The sequence below is a fragment of the Pomacea canaliculata genome, linkage group LG11, assembly GCF_003073045.1.
Source record: "Pomacea canaliculata isolate SZHN2017 linkage group LG11, ASM307304v1, whole genome shotgun sequence".
NCBI classification, from domain to species: domain Eukaryota; kingdom Metazoa; phylum Mollusca; class Gastropoda; order Architaenioglossa; family Ampullariidae; genus Pomacea; species Pomacea canaliculata.
In genome coordinates this window covers 23,649,187-23,666,080 of record NC_037600.1, presented here as the reverse complement: position 1 = coordinate 23,666,080, position 16,894 = coordinate 23,649,187, and the positions used below count along the sequence as shown (strand labels likewise).

General features: G+C 40.4%; 2 protein-coding genes and 1 long non-coding RNA gene across 4 annotated transcripts in view; 2 read left to right on the top strand and 1 right to left on the bottom strand.

Annotated features, from left to right (window-relative positions):
* Positions 1–16,894, bottom strand: part of LOC112574793 — a 453,350-nt gene that overhangs the window by 154,766 nt on the left and 281,690 nt on the right. The gene's annotated exons all lie outside the window — the stretch shown is intronic.
* On the top strand, positions 3,696–6,114 carry LOC112574824. Its single transcript, XM_025256142.1, has 3 exons — positions 3,696–3,925; positions 4,244–4,608; positions 4,781–6,114. Exons 1-3 carry the CDS (start codon positions 3,738–3,740, stop codon positions 5,185–5,187), a joined length of 960 nt encoding a protein of 319 aa, XP_025111927.1. The 5' UTR covers positions 3,696–3,737; the 3' UTR covers positions 5,188–6,114.
* On the top strand, positions 7,561–10,189 carry LOC112574851. Its single transcript, XR_003101498.1, has 5 exons — positions 7,561–7,898; positions 8,352–8,431; positions 8,896–9,001; positions 9,548–9,694; positions 10,083–10,189. It is a non-coding gene; the product is annotated as an uncharacterized LOC112574851 (long non-coding RNA).

Below are 16,894 nucleotides of genomic sequence, written 5' to 3'. Positions count from 1 at the left end.
GTGACATTGGCTACAGGTGACAGCGTCTACAGGTGTAGTGATTGTGTGTAGACACAGAGACTCATGTCATGTCAGTACGCAATACACGTGTCCGTTTTACTACAGTTCATTCCAATCACACGAATACAAAGGTAATATCATGTCATGTCACATCGTCCTGTTAATAGGACATTGGGATGATGATTGTTTACAATGTGTTGATCTAACATAATTTATAGTCTTATTTATCTTATTTGTGTACTGAAACATACCAAGAAAGTGTATTTCCCTGGAGGAAGTGAAAACGTTTCATGAACAGTGCGATGAAGAATACTCGGCAGCTACTGTCTGTGTGACACCACCAGATGTCAGTAAACTGTCAGACGAAGATGAAGGTGATGATGATGTTGACATCGACTGTCACGGATTTTCCTCGAGAATTAAAAATGGAAATAGTTGGAGAAGACTTGGAGGACGACACGTTCTTTGACGATGAGGGAAATAATGCTGTAAGAGAAGAGAATTAAGATTTTACAATATCAACAAATCATTTGTGCTATCAGAAATCCTAGAATCTTAAGTTACGAATAACAATTTTTTGCTGGAGACATAAAAAATCTCTGCCCCTTCTACAAAACACCCAAACAACATTCAATGTTCTCGTCCTGCGCTGTCCTGGACAAAGGACAAAGTCCTGCCTCCCTAAGGACACGTGCACTGAGTGGACAGAAAGGCCGCCGCTAGAGCAGAGAATGTGAGACACACTTGAGGCCAGCATCCTCCTGGCAAACTCTTTGAGTTCTTTTAGCCACAGGTATAGGATGTAATGCCTAGAGACACAGGTATAGGATGTAATGCCTAGAGACACAGGTATAGGATGTAATGGCTAGAGACACATGTATAGGGTGTAATGGTTAGAGACACAGGTACAGGATGTAATGGTTAGAGACACAGGTATGGGATGTAATGGTTAGAGACACAGGTATAGGATGTAATGGTTAGAGACACAGGTATGGGATGTAATGGCTAGAGACACAGGTATGGGATGTAATGGCTAGAGACACAAGTATAGGGTGTAATGGCTAGAGACACAGGTACAGGATGTAATGGCTAGAGACACATGTATAGGGTGTAATGGTTAGAGACACAGGTATAGGATGTAATGGCTAGAGACACAGGTATAGGATGTAATGGCTAGAGACATAGGTATAGGATGTAATGGTTAGACACAGGTATAGGATCTAATGGCTACAGACACAGGTAAAAAATCAAATCAAATCAAATCAAAATCAAAATCAAATCAGACTTTATTGTCTGTCCAGGAGACCCAGGACAGAAATTTGTCTTCGCTCACAAGGGCAGGAATACATACTCACACACACACGTTTAACACACAGTTAGGAGTAAATCACACAGTTAGGAGTAAAAGTTAGGAGTAAAAATGTGTAGATTGCACCAGTCCATGAAAGCAGTTTATGTTTATCCTAACAACAAACTTTGGGTGACCAAGGGCCTGAAAGCAGTGCTTAACAAAAAGAAACATGTGTTCTTCACGGGTTCTGCCCACGACAGAAGATTGGTACATAGAGAGGTCCATGATGCTATCCGTTGGGTCAAAGTGAAGCACAAGTCAAAAATCGAGTCTCAGTTGCTACAGGTAACATCGGAGTAGCTTGGCAGGGACCCAACAACATGGCCAATATTGACGGTCGGAGTAAGCGGTCGAAAGCCAAAATCTCGATTTTAGGCGTTAAGAGTACAGCCCTGCCTAATGCTCTTTATGCTTTCTTTGCTCGTTTCGAGTCTCATGACTTCTCAGTGCAAACTAAAGATGTGCGTAGTTCTCTTCACCCTGTACAGAAGGTTGAAATTTGTCATGGACGTTGTGAAGCGGTTTCAGCGAGTGAATATTCGCAAAGTCTCCAGTCCGGATGGTATTTGGTATTTTTTACGTTCCTGTACACACCAAATATTTGTCAACATCTGTTTCGGCGCTCTGTGGATTTGTAGAGGGCGGGTAGTCCGGCGTTGTTGATAGTTTTGGCGGGACTAGTGTTGGCGCACACCTGCTGACTGTTTCTGCCTTTGGTTGAGTGCTGGACGTTTGTTGTCGTCACATACACTACCCCTACCCCCTCCAACACTCGGTTCCATCTTTGGCGGTGAGAGCAGGATGAGTGTCAGCAGAGAGGTGCACAATGGTTGCAGAGGACGACAGCACGGCAGAGGCTCTACGAGCATACTAGGTATTCCGCTTTCAGTAGTTTGTCGGTGGCCAACGAGTGTCGACGAGATTGAAACAGAGGTCGAGTTAGCTCTCGCCATAAACCCGATGTCTCAGAATGCGGCTTGTGGTTACATCTTGAGCGCGCTGGAGGGACCTGCCAGACGTCGAGTGTTGATGCTCCCGCATGACGCAATAGATACGCCGAGAAAAATCTTAGTGGCTAGAGACACAGGAATAGGATGTAATAGAGTCACAGGTATAGGATGTAGTGGCTAGAGACACAGGTATAGAATGTAATGGCTAGAGACACAGGTATAGGATGTAATGGCTAGAGACACAGGTCGCTATTCATCTGATGTTAGACTCGATCAAAAATTCCATCTATTAACTAAATAACTGGAGGTAATTTTGCGTCTAACTGGATGCCATAGAGTCCTGTCAGAAACAGATATTGGAGCCATACACAGTGTAGAAAACGTATTTTCTACTTATTGTCTACTTTTATTAATGTTGGGGTAAGGTTGATTAGAATGGTTAAAGTAGTCAACTGGTCAAGCTGGCGGCACATCGGCCCGACTGGAGCGCCAAATGTCTTGCTCGGCTCCCCTATTAAACACCGGTGGCCAGTCGGCGCTAGCGACACCTGACGTAAGCGGCCGCGAGTCAACTACGGCCAGGGGAGACAACTATATAATATTCCTAACCCTTATTGTCCAGCTGAAGGCCGGGTATAGCCCAAGTCTTTAGACCTTTTCATCATGTCGAAGATTAAATCTGCGTTTTACTGTAAATATTTTATGAAGATTCTTTATAATTTGGAACTGCAATGTCAGGTTAGTTTGTTTATTCACTAAACTATTTTCACAAAGTAAACAAAAGCTAGTTTTTCCCGGTTGGTGTTAGATTGCGCAGGTGACAGTATTTCTTGGTGAAGACAATAAAGTTAGAGAGAAGAATTCACCGCGACATGTACAACTGATAGTAGACAGTAGACCGTTAGTGACAGAGAGAGACAGAGACAGAATGTAGCAACTACTTTCACTTTTTGGTTTTGTTTCTTATCATAGAGGTATGTTAGTACGTAAGGAGAGAAAAAGTTATTACTGAATGTAACAAACCACTTGTAGTAAGTAAATTAAATCATCCAATTTACAGGGTTAGTCACAGTTGTTGATGTGATGTGATGTGTTTATTGTAATACTAAGATGAGCTCCAGTATCCAACATTTGTTTGTTGCAGGTTCTGCGGTCCGGCGACAACAGTGAGTGTGCCATGCACATGTCCTCCACGTGTGAGTGTCAAGACCCTGGGTCAGGCCGTGTGTTGGACAGGAGAGTGCTATACTGCTGTAATCACACTCTTCCCGGAGCAAGTTCACCTGCTACACACGGCGCCTCCCACACTCTTTGTCACCGGACCGCCCGGTACAGGTAAAACTGTGGTGCTGCTGCTGATGGCCATACAGTGGCTGCGATGTGGTCACCACGTCTACGTTGTCAGTAGTTGGTGGGGGAGTCGTGCAGCGTGCAGCATGTTGTATCACCTGTTGCTGCAGACAGTAAAGACACAACAGTCAGCAGGTGTATCACCCGGTCAGCCTCACCTCCTGCTGTATGAGCTTTATAACGGTAACGACGTGGAGAAGGCCGTCAGCGACTTGTCACAGGCGGCGATCGGAGGGTCGTTGTACGTCATCGCTGATGAAGCAGGCAGTAAGGGGTGAGTTGTACAGCGTGTGATGTGATGATAGACACACAGGTAGATGTTGTCTGTATTTAGTGGATTAAAACTATTTGGTGCTTAACAGGTGATGTTTCCTCAACAGCTGTGACACCTGATGGACACCTGTTGTGTTGAAACATAGATTTGTTTTGAAGCATTGGCTGTTACACAGATTGTGTTGCAACACGTGTCATTATTGTGACATCACTTAGTAGATGACATCATTGGTAATAACATTACTCATGGTACACAAACATAATCACACATTATTAACAGTGCACAGTGTAACGCGTGTAGTTACATTCTATGTTACAGCTACACAATCAACGACTTTCCGACTTTGTGTGACAAGCTGCTGACACAAGTTCCTCATCTCCATCTGTGGGCGGCAAGTTGTTTCCATGGATACGCACCCGCCGGCTGGCAAGTGGAACATTTAACCAGACCTCTCCGCTCTCCTCCGGCCGTCGTCAGGGAAGTCGAGCAGGAGGCGAGGATCACTACACACGGTGATGTCCTGCCGTACAGTGAGCGAGGTGTACCCGACCACACAGACGGCCCACCAGTTACACGACTGTATCACCGAGGTCAGGGTCACTCAGGTAGCTGGACAGATGACTGTGTCACGTGCGGTCGTGAGGTGGGCAGATTCCTACACAGTCTCCGTGTTGGTGTTACAGGTAGGTGTGGATATTGTGTAGTGTAACGTTGTTTACAGTTAAACACTTACCTCTGTGATAAATAACCAACGGGTGAGAAACAGTCTTGTAAATAAAACAGTGTGTTAGTGACGTGTGTCTCTCAGTTTACGTGATGACGTCACGATGCTATTGTTTATATCCATATTGACAGAAATCAGCACAACATCTACAACATTGACCTCCACCAGCGGCGAGACAACACCACCCTGTCTACAGTGGAGAGACGTGTTGGTGTTGTATTGGGGTACCGTTAGTGATCAGTCGGGTGTGGTGACAGGACTACACGAAGCGGGTATCCCAGTGCGGGTGATGAAGGAAAATGACATCGACGACGTGGCCACGGCCCGCAGTGACGTGGTGTGGGTGGCGGATGGAGATAGTGTTCGTGGTCTGGAGAGAAATGTCGTGGTCTGTCTGATGTCCCTTGAAGACAGTTTATTTAGATCTACGGAGTTACAACCGTACAACTTTACCTCTCACCGACTTGACCACATGTCCCGCTGTACGTCACAACTTGTAATTGTCTCCCGTCACGACTACTCTCCTGAAAATGACTGACACTGTTTGTCCTCTTCTACTCTGAGTCTATCACGACATCATCACTTATGATGTCATAGACATGACGTCATTACAGATTATTACATCACGAGGTCCATGTCTCTGTTTACACAACGACAAGTGTCAACAAGTTTGTCTGTTTCAGAGGTGTGTGTGTGTGTGTATCAATATGTTATTATATCAGTGCGTGTGTCAGTCTACCAGTGTGATATATGTCAATGTGTCAGTCTACGAGTGTGATATCTGTGTCAATGTGTCAGTCTACGAGTGTGACATCTGTGTCAATGTGTCAGTCTACCAGTGTGACATCTGTGTCAATGTGTCAGTCTACCAGTGTGATATCTGTGTCAATGTGTCTATATGTTGTACACGTGCTGTCAAAGGCCTCAGCAGACTGCAATGTCAGTGCCGTGCACTAAAGTGTTTAGTCTGATATTGTTTACTGACAGTGATAAACAAAGGGGACAGAACTCTGAGACTAACTACAGACACGAGTGGTCCATCAAAACCCACTTCATTGAGTTAAGAGATTCATTGATGTAAACACAACAAACACTAGCGGCTCACTTATACAACACATGTTACAAGTTGAACTGTTTGACACAAACACATTCGCACGATGTACAAATGTTGTTTCACATCCTTTATAAATGTCGCCACACGTTTCACAATGAGTGTTTGAATAAAGATTGTTGTTGTTAGTTTAAAACAAGTACAAACAGTTGTTAAGTGGTTAAAATAGTTGTAACAGTGACGTCACCCACAGGCACCACGTCCGCACTGTTACAACAGTCAAACACCAGGCTGACAATATAAACATACACCACACAGCAAATAAACAATAAATACCAATGACAGGATACAATACCTACACCACGATCACATGACACTGTTACAGTTTGCCAACATCTTGTCACAACACACACTGTACCCTGACCGTGACATGTCATGACACGAAGTCTCACAATCAGCCATTGCTGACGTCATGTTATCCCTCAGTGACGCCATGTGGATGGAGGATGAAGGACAACGACTGTCGTCTGTGAGGAAAGCGATGATGAGGGCGAAGATAAAGCGCGTGTGTACCTCTGTGTGTCGATGATCTGTTTGACTAAAGAAAACCTTTTCGCGATCTGTTTTGATGGAGTCAACACATGTGTAACTTGCGACTAGACATGTCACTTGTGTGTTGGACTGCAGCTGTCCTGTGTCTTGGGGTCACGTGGCTAGAGCGGTGAACTGCGCTGTGTGCTGGTTGTTCTTGTCTTGTATGTTGATGTGTTTTTAACAAAAAGTTCTCTAAATAAATCTCTAAAGCAGCACTAGCGAACGTACGCTGAGCATACCCCAGAAAACTACAGAATCCCAAGGAATAGAGGGGCGACAGTGAGAGAAGGCAACCAATAAAATGTAAAAGCAAAGTAGACCTCATCCAGCAAACAAAGTCACGTGTTTGTTTTCGACAGTTCACATCACAGGAAGTGAGATGACAGACCGAGTACTAAACCTAAAGAAAGAGGCGATGCTACCGATGAAGATAACATCGCTCACTCAGGAAGCAGACAACAGAAGATCATCGCTAAGGAGCAGTGTCTTTCATCTACAAAGAAAAGCTGACAACAACGATGTGAAAAGAACGGTAGTCAACCTTTAACTAAAAGTAAAATAACTAAGCGATAACCAAACAAATAACAAACAACTTACTGCTCAGCCTCACCTTCTGGTCTACGACTTTTAATCAAATCAAATCAGATCCAAGACAGAAATTTTTCTTTTGCTCACAAGGGCAGGCATAGATACTCATACAGACATTTAATACACAGTCAGGAGTAAAGATACGTTGTCATGGTAGGTTGGATCTCCGTCAAATGGTCAATGATATTCCAATACTTATGTTTCTTGTATATATTAGTAAAAAAAATCGTACTTCGTGCATTTAGTGTCATCTGTTTTCTTTCACTTGAACTCGCAACCATTATCATACTTGTGTGTGAGTATCACACATTCAAACCTACCATTTCTCTCACCCTTCTCTCAACATCCATCATGCAACTCCCTCGTTCTATTATTTTCCGCACGTGCTCAGTGACAGTGTGCTGACGTAGTTCCAACGCCTGAGACTGTCCGCTGAGTCATCTGCACAATCACAGAAGCTGTGGACGACAGCTTGCATGCGTATTACCATCAGGACAAGACTCTTTACTGCCAGTGAAACTTAATCATAATAAGCATGCAAACTGTCGTCCACATTCATTCCTGTTGCTATAAAAAAAAAATCGACGAGATTTACTGACTTTGAAGTTTGACCTGCTGCGGCTGCTTTGACAAGGCAAGAGCAATTAATTGTGGCGACCTTATACAGGCCATTGTGTTGTCTTTCCCTGGCTGATATCACTCCTTGCCCGGACCACAGAGGGACATTCACTACTCTAGCAGGCACTCTTCACTCTCTCAGTCTTTGTTTTCTGCTGGCAGCGGTTGTTTCTGTCGACAATCTACCCTGTCACGTGACCCCAGGCGTAGGAAGAAGAGGCCTAATTATTCATTGGTAAGACACTAACATTTGACAGGGGAAGCCACACTAGGACCTAAAATGTTGTTGTTCTTCACCATCTTCTGCGCCGTCCTGACAACAGGTCATTCGTGCTCCTGTCTTCTAAACACGAGCAGAATCATGGACCAACTTGAATTGTACTGCCAGTATCACATGGGTGAGTGGCGCCATCTGACTCTTCCTTTTGTCTTTGTCCTCAACCATTGAGATACATTCATCGAAATTCTTTTTACCAAATTGTTTTATCTATAACCATTTTATTCACAATAAAGTTTCTTTTATGTGGAGTGGAGGTTTAAAACCTGTGATTCAGGCTGCAAATGCTCCTATCCACACCGCAGTTGCAGTCACAAAACGGAACTAATAAGAATAAGTTTGTTTATTTGTGTGCTGGACATCAGGTTGTACTCACCGTGTCTTTGAAAACCAAAATGAGTTCACACACTGTCGGAAGGAAAGAAGTGCGAATCTATCGATGTAATGTTGAACTGTTCCTCATCCTTTTTGAGTTGCAAATCATGTATGGTTGATAGATATTTCATGTTGCACTTGGTTCGGCCTGTAAGCTGTACTAGTGTCCGTATAGCCGACTGACACTCATTATCTACAGTTGTCATTGGAGAGCCACTCACCGAGACTGAGGACAATGGAGAGAGGACCTACACAGTCAGAGTGCGCCACCCTTTGCTAGTATTCAACACTTTATTTGTTGTTTTCTTCACACAATTTCTTTCCCTTTCTGCTCGAGCTTTTTTACGTAGAGTTGTTGTTGTTGTCATTACTGTTGTATGTGTTGTTGGTGCTCTTGCTGCTGTTCTCAATCTTTTTGCTGTTCTTTATTGTGATTTTCTTGCTGCTGCTCCCCATTTTGTTTCTTTTTTTTCTTGTTTACTTTATGGTGTTGTCCTTCCTGCTGCAACTGTCCTTTGTTGTGGTCATTCTTTCTGATGTTGTTGTTCTTGGTTATTACTGTTATCTTTGTTATTATTGTTGTTGTCTTTGTCGTTATTGGTACTTCAGATCCACTTCATTGCATTTCTTTAAATATTTTATATATTTTCTTGATGTGTATACATGAATATGTTGTACAAGAGTGAGGTCACTTATTTTTGTGTTCATGACGGCTTTCATTGTTGTCATCATCATGATTGCAGGTTCGAAGTCCAGTCTACGAACCGTTTACAGTAACCATCAAAACATCCATGTCTGAAGACACCTGCGGAAAAAGATTTGATCTCTCCAATACTTACGTCTTTGCTTGTGAGTTGATAGCATAATGAGCTGTGTGTTTCTCTTCGTCAATCTGTCCTTCTCATTTCACTGCAGCTAAGCTACGGCGCTCTTTGCCTTGAGTACTGGTGTATAGGACTCTCTACGTTTACTGACGAGACTATAGGGAGATTTACTTACAAGGCTGTGTGACTGTTTACTTACTATATTATGTGACTCTTTACTTACTATATTATGGGACTCTTTACTTACTATATTATGGGACTCTTTACTTACTATATTATGGACTCTTTACTTACTATATTATGGGACTCTTTACTTACTATATTATGGGACTCTTTACTTACTATATTATGTGACTCTTTACTTACTATATTATGGACTCTTTACTTTAATTACTAAGGCACAAAAAGATATACTGTTGTAGAACTCTCTGGCATCTAGGCTATAAGACACTCCTCGTTACTTACTACAGGAAGAGTGACTAAAGTACATGACTCCTTTGTTACCAGGTATGAGGCTCTTTGTCTTCACTAGGTTGTAGAAGGTAACCCTTGAGTAACCTTATAATTTCAGTAAATAAGACGAATCGTAATTGGAGAACTTCATCATGTGACCCAAACATCCAGTGGGAAATGTCACAAAGCAATCAGCTCAAAATGAGAAGATTTGTGAGACGTTGCCCTGGTGCGGTGTGACTACCGTGACCCGGACACAGCCTCGGTAAGTATGTAACAGATACTTATTATCAAAATACCTTGTCATGCACACTCGCTGTTTTATTTTTTTACCCACGTGACTTAACAAGCTTATCAGTTTTCCTAATAAAATTTCAAAATTTCAATTAAAATGTAAAATAGCTTACAGCGAACATTAAATTGCTTACAAGGCTGTCGCCATCGTTTGTTTTGATGATATTATTCTTGTCGAGTGAAATATTTTATATTTAATCATAATTTTTATGGATTTGCTATAAACGCCCTAAACGTGGTCCTTGTACTTATCATGCACTGCGTTGTGATGTGTTATTATTGACAGTAAGACTATTTTAGTCTTTGTTTCATACATATTGCACTGTGTTTTATGTGCTTTGTAACATTTATTTGTGTAGAATGAAACATCTCCCACAACCTGCCAAGCAAGTCTTCCATGTGCTGTAAGCAATGAAACATCGGTCTGATGCAGGAGGCTAGTAAATGTACGAACTTGTGAACACACTATGCTTGTTCAGTGTGATTCTTGCTGTATGCGCGCGTGTCTGTGTGCGTGTTATGGTGAGACATACATACACAAACTGTTGTTAGTTTATCGGGCAGCGCCTGAGTGAAGAGTAAAGTCATCATCACCGAGAAGCTCTGTACCTGACCCCAGAGGGCATGAGACACAACAGGTCATTGGGCGGGTGGGAGGCGTCAACGACAAAATCTTGCGAACTGTCGGGAGTGAAAGACGATTGTAGAGGGATAAGGGACGAAACATATCCAATCCGATAGTTCCCAGTAGCTCTCAAACGCAATAAATCATTAATCCAGTTTGGTATTAGCTTTTTGAGGCTATGGGAGGGGAGGAATGAAAGAAAAATAAATTCCAGAATACAACGGCTTCATGACTCATTTGGAACAGACATGTCTCTCAGTTTCCTTGCACCTTATAGCGACATTAACTTTGTGACTGGAGAGCCGAGTCAGACTGACACAACACAGACACAGGCTGGCAATTAACGACTCACCTGTCAGGTCAGCACAGGAGGGAAAACTTCGTGATCACTAAATAAAAAGCAAAATCATGTACAGTAAAATATACCTCGCAAGCTGCTTGTTAAGAAAACAGTAATAAATAAATAATGATTGTCGCGGCCTGGGGCTTATATATATATGCGCACTTAATTATTCTACGGAAGCCCATTTGCACCCGGGCAGCAGTCAGGTGTGGAATGGTTGTCAGGGCAACAAGTACATCCTGACACAGCGACTGCCACGTAGACGACACGCACAGACGCCGCGCCTTCTGTCACAGACATTTGTCAGTGTCGTTAATGTCACAACAGCAAGACTGTGTCACGTGAGAAAATCATCGCTGTGATCGCAAACTATTCCATTCTTCATGTCTGCTCCTTGTATCAAAATGGCGTCGAAGCCAGTTGTGTGATCGATACAGTGGCGACACACCTACATGCCTGCTGTGTAGTGTGTAGTGTGTAGTGCTGTGTAGTGCTGTGTAGTGTGTAGTGTGTAGTGTGTACTGCTATGTAGTGCAGGCCCTGGAAACTACGGACACGTACCACGTGACACTACACGCGTAAGGATACATACAGGTAGTGTGACAGGTTTCCTTTTTGTTAAAAATGTAACCCCGAATGTACTCCCATGATAATCTCCATTCACCATAATTTAATCGATGACCTTAGACCTTGAGCTGTGTCGAGATAAAAGATGTTTATATCTTTGAAAAGCGAACGATAGAAAAGCAACATAGTGTTACAGTAGATGATCGTGACACATGTTTGGTTTGGATAATTCAGACATCCCTCTCACCAGGTTTAATAAAAGCTTGAACACAAGTATCGTCCACGACTGCTTTGAACAAAGGGAAGCAAAGCTGAGCAGACACTGGGGAGTGATGAGCAGAGTTGTGTCCCTTTATTAGACTACCTTTGATAAGGCTATAACTAGAGGTAGATTGTGTTTTCTTTCTTGGTTTGGGTTCAAATTAGGCCAGCCTTGTTAGGTTACACGACTAAGGATTGAGTTTTAAGGTTTATTTAAGATTAGAGTGAAGAGACGGATTGTGTCAGAGACAGACAATTATGCCGGTTTCATAATTATACTTTTTTCTGTTTCGCCATGTTTGTAATGGGCCAGCTACAGTTGTGTTACTGAATTTGTCTGTTAAAACTTTGCAGTCTGATAAAATGTGAGAATTCTTTAGTATACTAGTACCAAACAAAATCAAACCCCACATCCCCATGATGTCCACATCGGGCTGTACTGTCCGTGACACATTCTTTGCTCCGATTTACACATTAGGGTCAAGGTTAATGCAGACAAACCAGTTTTATGCTAATTTTTATTCCAAGTGAGGATTTATCGACCTGTCCGCGCGAAATGTCAGTCGTAGGTGGGGTTAATGTGATTTACTGCAGTGTACACAACTAGCCTGGCACTTTGACCTCCCCTGACATCGCCACTGCATCCTTGATGTACAAAGGTCATGATTCAAGCCTCGCAACCACGTGACTATCACTCCCTTTTCTTTCAAAATCATGGAGCTGCCAAGAGATTTTTTTTTTTTTATTTCTGTCCATACCATTCACAAAAATCTTTCATTTTTTTACCCAAAAGTAAACTCTCAATCACCATAAAGGCTTCCCTAATGGCGAATTTTCTATCAAAATGTGTTTGTCCCGCTTCCAGTAACGTCCATGTGAATCCGGAAGAAATTCACGTGTCAGGTCAGTGACCTCATTTCGCGAGAATGTGTCAGCAGTGGAATGTTTCAGAAAAAAATTGCGAGAATGTGTGAGGAGCGCGCTGAACCATGAAGATCACAGAGCAGCTATCATCTTCACTTCCATCTTACTGTTGGGGCTTAAAGGGATACTAAAGGGAAAATTAAACTGCTTAGAAACTCGTAAATAGTAGGATAAATTTGAATCTCGTCTATTTTCATGTCTGTTCATGTGGAAAAAGTTGAAGGTTTTCAGTAGAATGTTGTGTTTAATAAGAGAAATATCACGGGACTCTTTCGTCTGCGACGACGAAGTCTCGTTCTTCGTCACGTGACCCTATGACGTGTGGTTTCCATAGTGAGAACCATGCCTCGAGAATGTGCTGCACCCGATTGCCACGAAAAAATGGGAAAAGATACGACTTTGTCTTTTCATCAGTTTCCGAAAGACAGAGCCTTACAAAAAGAGTGGGTCGTACAAATAACAAGGCTCGATCCCACACGTTTGGGAGCCCAGAGAGTGGGACATGTGCAAGCATTTTGTTGAGTGCTTTACTAGCCGGACCCGAATGTCCAAACAGTTAGGTTTGGCCTTCAAGGCACAGCTTCTGCCAGATGCAATTCCGACAATTTATCAACACAATGAAAGTGCTCGAAAAAGAAAGAAGGATTTATCTGACAGACGAGTTTCACTTGCCAAACGACCACAGCATAAACAGGTCAGTGTCAGTGCACTGTTACTGTGTTTACAAAATGCACTATTCATTATTGTTAGATAACATTACAATATACATATATCAAAGACTGAATATATACATAACAATAAACGTGTTATGTGGTACTTATAATAAGCGGGTTTCAGTAGGTAAAAATTCATAGTACATGCATAATAAATTTAAAAATGTCAGCATCAAACTGCAAGTATAAAAGAAATGATTGTTGAAATCCTTGCCCTTGTTACATTATTTTTTAAAATCCATGTTTGCTTTTTATAAAATGAAATATTTTTAAATTCATATTTTTGAAAAGACAGCCTATTTGTTTATGAAATCTAAAAACAATAAAATACATGTGAAAGGTATTTCCTACATAATGAGCTTATCAACAATAGTAGTGAAATCTATGTGCAGTACACTGCGGAAGTTAGAATTGATATTTCAACATTTGAAAATTAGAGTAATATAAATGATTGTGTTTTATGTTGGATACTGTAAAGAATTAAAAATAATAATAGCTTGATCACATGGTATAATCATACATGTTTTATTATTGTTTTAATGTTTTGTGGAATGATTACTTTATAAAAACTTTATGTTCAGACTGTGACGAGTCAGTCACAACAAACAGTTCAACTATGCTTAAATAAAGAGGTCCAGACCCAGACCTCAGCTCCAATCCTGAAAGGTAATGGCCACTTTTCAGTTGTTTTTTTTTTTATTACACATCTCTTTTATCTAAAATTGTCATGAATTCAACAGACTGTGCCAGATATTTTCTTCTTATAAGGATATTCAAGGCCAAAAATATGCGCAGTTTTAAACACTTAGATAAAAAAAATAATTTTATATGGCTTTGTAAAATTTTCATGTGGATAATTTTTTTTCATAATGAAATGAAAAAGAAGGAAATTGTGTCTATAAATGTCTGCTAGGTGTGATCCTGATATGGGGAGTCAGAAAATGAAAACGACACCTCAGAGTGGAATAATTCAGCAGTCAAGGAGCACCAGTAAACAAAGTTTATATTGCAGTTACTAACAAACAGTCAGTACTTGATAGTTTATATCAGAAACATGCTAGCACAACAATTTAAGCTGATATTTAGTTATAAAAATGATTTATGGTTTTAACTATGATTTTAGTCTCGATATTTGTCTCTAGGAATTCTCAGAAAGATGAACTGGACACATATCCCTTCCTTGAAAAAAAATTTATCATTCACAAAAAGAAGTTGGAGGAGCTGCTGAGTGTCTGCAAGCAGTGTAGCAACCCCTCTACTATCACAACTATAGACGAGTGTCGCATAGAAGTCAAATTTATAACCATATGCCAAGACAGCTCCTGTGGCCATCATTACTCCTGGACATCACAGCCACACTCTTTTAGGCTTCCTAAATGTTCAACCTTTGACAAGTACACAAACACACATGTATCTCAAATTGTACACTTGGTTTATTGGAATCCATAACTGTGCAAGAATTAAGAAAATTATGACAATATACATTGTTGAAACTATTCTTAAATGCTTACAGAGCAATCAAATGAAAAATTCACATGCAGTGGAACTTGAGGAATTAAAAAGATTAAGCCACATGTCTGTATATTATGTGAAAAAAAAATCAGTTGTCACACAGTTTTCCTTGCATTATTATTAGTTTTTAAGAAAATAAAGAATGAAAGGTACATTCAGCACCAAGTATTTCAGAAATGATGTTTGTAAAATAAAAATGCCAGATGCATGCAAGATTTGTTTTGAACATAAAAATGAAGTGTGTCCCATACCTGAGTTTGAACAAATAAAAAAATTTAATGTTAATAAAGGGAAGATCTTATTTTACAATTCATGTCAGATACATGAAAATATTTTTAGACATATGATATGAAGTGTGTCCAATAACTGGATTTGGATAAATGTAACAATTTTCATGCTGTATAGGGAATATTTTCTTGACAATTCACTTTTAAGCTTTTACTCTACATTTTTTTATGCTTCAACATTTTGTATAAGATTTTTCTTTAAAGTGTTTTTCTTGCATTCATCCTTTTAATTTGACATTGCTCAGACTAAACTTTGCTTATAAATAAAAAAATGCTGGTACCTTGATTGAAATATCACTCACTTGTGTGGTTCTGTTTGCATACAGTCTTCTCGCAATCTTTTTATATTAATCTACTTTATTAGCATTATAGTGGAATTCATAACAAACCTGAAAGAGCCACTTATAAAGTCATTATGTATTCAGAGCATTTCTCTCAAAAATCTGAAATGTAAGCATTTATATATGGTTTGCCTGCAAAGTGGCTAAAGCACCAGTAAGACAATAAGAAATAGCCTTCATGGCTGGTAATGCACATCTGGTCCTCCTCTACATTATTTTTAATTTGTGCATAAAAAGGCAAGATTTTTTTTCTTCATCTTTTTGTTGTGGCCATTCCTCACAAATGCACCAGTCTGAAACTGATAAATTAATCTATGTACACACATTTAAACAACAAACATTTAAGTTAAAAGCACAGGCATAATAACAGATAAAGCAAATGTCTCTGCTTGAATTCTATGCATTGTTGTTAAAAAAGTAAGTCATTAGTCGAATTATTCAAACTATATCCCCCAAAAAGGCTGCAAATATTGTCTGTTTAAAATATTTAAACACAGATATTTCAAAATATTAATTTTGAAACTATCCTTAGGAAAGTTCTCTTTAAAACCCAAATTATAATATACAATGTGAATATTCCGGTGTGTGTGTGTGAGAGGGAAATAATTAGCATACCAAATGTAATTTTATTTTTTAAATACACTACGAAGTGAATTCATCAACAACAATGCCCAGTGTAAAGAGTTCGAGTGCATTATGTTTATTTAAAGTGCTTGAAGGTAAAGCATGCGTTCACTTTCTGTTCCCGTGCACACAGTATGACTTACTTCTATAGTCCTACGTACCTGCTTTGTGCTTCGACTGCTGCAACATTTTCCTCGTCCGACGAGGGTGTTCAGTCGATTGTGAGTTGATAAAAGTGGTTCAAATTGGTAAAATTGAACATTACTCATGGCAATCTTGATTGTTAATGATTTTGGAGATCACAAATCCAACTAACGAAACACACCGATCACTATCCTAGCAATGACTACAGACACTTCCTGTCCTCTTGTGACGTCACAAGAGGATTTTCCTCTTGACCGTCTCGGGAAGCTATCGTCGGTACTCGGCGGAAGGACACAAGGGTCGATTTCGCTGGATTTTTTCGATTCTTATAAACATCGGCAACCGAAATAATGTTAATAAGCGGTAATTAAGTGAGAAACGAATCATTTATTTCTCCTGCATTGCTCTCATGCTCTGTAATTTTAACTAAATATAGTTTTGAAACGTTTGACCGTCGCCAGAGCCTTATCACAACCCTTTAGTATCCCTTTAAGCCTTTTCTCGTATTTGTTATAAATGCAGACTTCGATGCTCAATACTTCTTCCAACATTATTGAACATAGTACTAACTCTAATTAATGAAGCTTGCATCTAGTTCAACAGATTGTGGTGGTCAGTTGCTCATCATGTGACCACTTTTGTCTTTAACTGCCAGCAGCTGACTATCTAGAATAACAGTAAAATAAATTATTGACCATTTTACAGTTATTACTATTTGTTGTAGAGAAAAATACCATTAAAGTTAATTTGTCTTAATTGATACTTCAAGTCACAATCATTTGTCAATGGGCTATCTCTATGAAGTTTTTTTTGGATTCACCACTGGGAAC

Excerpts from the sequence above, each read along its gene's own strand:
- LOC112574824 (XM_025256142.1), top strand. The coding sequence starts at position 3,738 with ATGTTGTATCACCTGTTGCTGCAGACAGTAAAGACACAACAGTCAGCA. Across the intron at positions 3,926-4,243 it reads GATGAAGCAGGCAGTAAGGG|CTACACAATCAACGACTTTC; the intron begins GTGAGTTGTACA and ends TCTATGTTACAG. Across the intron at positions 4,609-4,780 it reads TCTCCGTGTTGGTGTTACAG|AAATCAGCACAACATCTACA; the intron begins GTAGGTGTGGAT and ends CCATATTGACAG.